The sequence below is a fragment of the Anarrhichthys ocellatus genome, unplaced genomic scaffold (assembly GCF_004355925.1).
Source record: "Anarrhichthys ocellatus isolate YVR2014 unplaced genomic scaffold, GSC_Weel_1.0 scaffold6026, whole genome shotgun sequence".
Taxonomy (NCBI): domain Eukaryota; kingdom Metazoa; phylum Chordata; class Actinopteri; order Perciformes; family Anarhichadidae; genus Anarrhichthys; species Anarrhichthys ocellatus.
Window position 1 is genome coordinate 1 of NW_022286000.1, and position 3,131 is coordinate 3,131.

The 3,131-nt window shown below is 46.1% G+C and overlaps 1 protein-coding gene across 1 annotated transcript; it reads left to right on the top strand.

The window, feature by feature from the left end:
- The first annotated feature begins 178 nt into the window (after positions 1 to 178).
- Positions 179 to 3,125, top strand: LOC116380065 (E3 ubiquitin-protein ligase HERC2-like). Its single transcript, XM_031842022.1, has 5 exons — positions 179 to 456; positions 1,265 to 1,383; positions 2,251 to 2,376; positions 2,451 to 2,606; positions 2,687 to 3,125. Exons 1-5 carry the CDS (start codon positions 345 to 347, stop codon positions 3,041 to 3,043), a joined length of 870 nt encoding a protein of 289 aa, XP_031697882.1. The 5' UTR covers positions 179 to 344; the 3' UTR covers positions 3,044 to 3,125.
- Positions 3,126 to 3,131: the final 6 nt, after the last annotated feature.

Consider the following 3,131-nt stretch of genomic DNA (forward strand, 5'->3'; position numbering starts at 1 on the left):
GGTGCTGCTAACGTCACTAGCTCTCCTCCTGTTGGTTAGCCGTTAGCAGTGCTGCTAACGTCACTAGCTCTCCTCCTGTTGGCACACTGATTGGTTGTTTACAATGAAACATGATCAGAGATCAGAGACTAGAAACACATGTTCTACTGAGTCAGTAACACTTTATTTACGCTCTGATGGTTAACGATAAAACTTTATTTACACTCTGATGGTTAACGTTGAACTGTGAGGGGGATCTGTTACTCCACTACTGCTGAGGCTTTTGACACCGAGTCTTTTCATGGTGTCGTCCTTCAGGTCCCAAAGACTTGCTGTCCGATCGCTGCATCCTGTCCTGTCCCTCCATGGACCTGGTGACCTGTCTGCTGGACTTCAGGCTCAACTTTGCCTCCAACAGGAGCATCGTGCCTCGACTGGCTGCTTCCCTCGCTGCTTGTGCCCAGCTGAGTGCACTAGGTACAGTATGATGGTCCTGATCCACCATGACATCGACTATGTTAACACTCTAATATTTTAGTATTTTTCAATATTCTCAATTTGATCCGAGTCATGTTGGCACCATATTCCGCTTGGGTATTCCGAGTTGGGTCCTGTAGACATTAGGTAGGGTAGTAGGGATGTACCCATAGACCGTTTATAAGAAGTAGTCATCATGACGTCACTCGTTGGTTTGTTGATGTTTTGAAGCCTCGAGTTCGGCGATTTGTCCATCGCCATGTTGTTTTTTTGCAACCAGTGAACAGGAAGTGACCATATGTGGACTGAGGAGGAGTGACGTAGAGACGGCGTATACGTCTCTGGTAGAGACCTGTCAAACACCGTGTAGCCCCGCCCTAAAGCATCCCCTGCTTTATGGTCTGTTTGACTCTAAATGGACCATAATGTACTAAATGAACATCATGCTGTATTGAAGAAGACTTGAAACTAGAGATTGAGACCATAAACTCATGTTTACAATGTTTACTGAGGTAATAAATCAAGAGAGAAGTAGAGTCATTTTCTCATAGACTTCTATACAACCCCCTGCTGGTCACTAGAGAGAATGCAGCTTTAAGACGTGAAGCACTGAAGAACTTTAAAGAAGCGGAGGTTGACTCCTGGATATGCCGTTTACGTCCTGTACAGTAGATGAACACAAACCAATTACCAACAGTTTGCAGAGACGCCCAAAACAAAATATATTTGGTCTATGTAAACGTAGTCATAGTGAGATATCAGTGAAATATATATATATTCATGTTGCATGTGATTCATTCCCTTCCAGCTGCTGGACACAGGATGTGGGCTCTGCAGAGACTACGGAAGCTTCTGACCACCGAGTACGGTCAGTCCATCAACATCAACCGGCTGCTGGGAGACAGTGAGGGCGAGGCTCGCTCCATGGTGAGCACGGAGAAATGTTTACTGTGTGTACATAACGATGATCTGAAGAATAATAAGATGTTATATGTGATGGCTATTGCAGTAATACATGATGCTGATTGGAACGTGGCTGTTGTTACTATTATAACACCTTGTTTCACTTATTAATGTTGAACATATTTCACCCAAATGTGTCAAAGCTACGGAAGCCCTGAGAGACCAGAAAGAAGCAAAAGTCTTGTGCTTATAGTATATATCTTGTAGTTTTCTTTACTGTGTTTATAGTTTTAAAAATAATCTCTTTTGTGGCCCTTTGCTGCCACTAGACGGCTGTCTGTCGTCCCCTCTCTCTGTTTATGGCACAAAATAACAATCTTTAAACAATATGTGAAAACAGGCAGGAAAAAAAGTTGTTCTTTTCATCGGTATTTTTTTGTCAGGATCATTTTGAGAGTTTTAGGTGCGTATGTGTTAGAAAGTTATGTGAAGAAAACATGAATGCTTTGAGTTCTGTTGAGAACATTTAGTGGTGCACTTCTGCCTCTTGTGGCCAAATGAGTATTACAACAACAACAACAAAGACGTTTGTGAAAAAATTTCCTGAAATTATTTATACCTCACAATATTACTCCTGTTTTTCCCTGTTTTCTCAGATGACACAATGTTTCTCCAGGTAAAAGATTGTTTCACCTGTTCTGAAGTCATAAACGATCAGAATTGTATTTCCTGTCTTCCCTCTCAGGGCTTCCGTATCACTGACTGCAATGCTTCTATGTTGTGTTGAGAACTGTTACTATAACAAACAACTGATATTTAAAGTTAGTTATTACATCAAGTTAAATGAGGCCTGTATTTCTAACAATAATCTAATTGATCTTGTTCTTCTAGAGTTTCACCGGCAGTGCTCTGGCTGCTCTGGTGAAGGGGCTCCCAGAGGCTCTGCAGAGGCAGTACGAGTACGAGGACCCCATCGTCAGAGGAGGGAAGCAGCTCCTGCACAGCCCGTTTTTCAAGGTATGCTTCCAACGGTTTACACTCACCAACGCTGTGGAGGGTGCTCACGAGGCTCATTTGAACGTTGTGTTCAGGTCCTGGTGGCTCTGGCCTGCGATCTAGAGCTCGATACTCTCCCCTGCTGTGCCGAGACTCATAAGTGGGCCTGGTTCCGCCGGTACTGCACGGCCTCCAGAGTCACTGTGGCTCTGGACAAGAGGACCTCTCTACCGAGACCCTTCCTGGATGAGGTGAGCGTGCGTCACTTACTTTTCCTCCTCGTCGCGCATCGATACGAGAATGTTGTTGATCCCCCTTTTTATTGTTGAAGGTCACAAAGAAGATCCGGGAGCTCATGGCGGATCACGAGAGCATGAACGGCCTCCACGAGAGTCACGACTTGTTCAAGCGCGAGCACGACGAGCAGCTGGTGCAGTGGATGAACCGGCGGCCGGACGACTGGACCCTCTCTGCCGGGGGCAGCGGCACCATCTACGGCTGGGGCCACAACCACAGGGGTCAGCTGGGCGGCATCGAGGGGGCGAAGGTGAAGGTGCCCACGCCCACCGAAGCCCTCGCGACGCTGAGGCCGGTGCAGCTGATCGGGGGGGAACAGACTCTGTTCGCTGTCACCGCTGATGGAAAGGTCTGCCTCTCTGTTTTTATACCAGACGGTGTTGATGAATAGTGGAGCAACGGATCATTAATGTCACGGTCTGCTCGTCGGTAAAACTTTATCTACACTCTGACGGCTAACGATCAAACTTTATCTACAC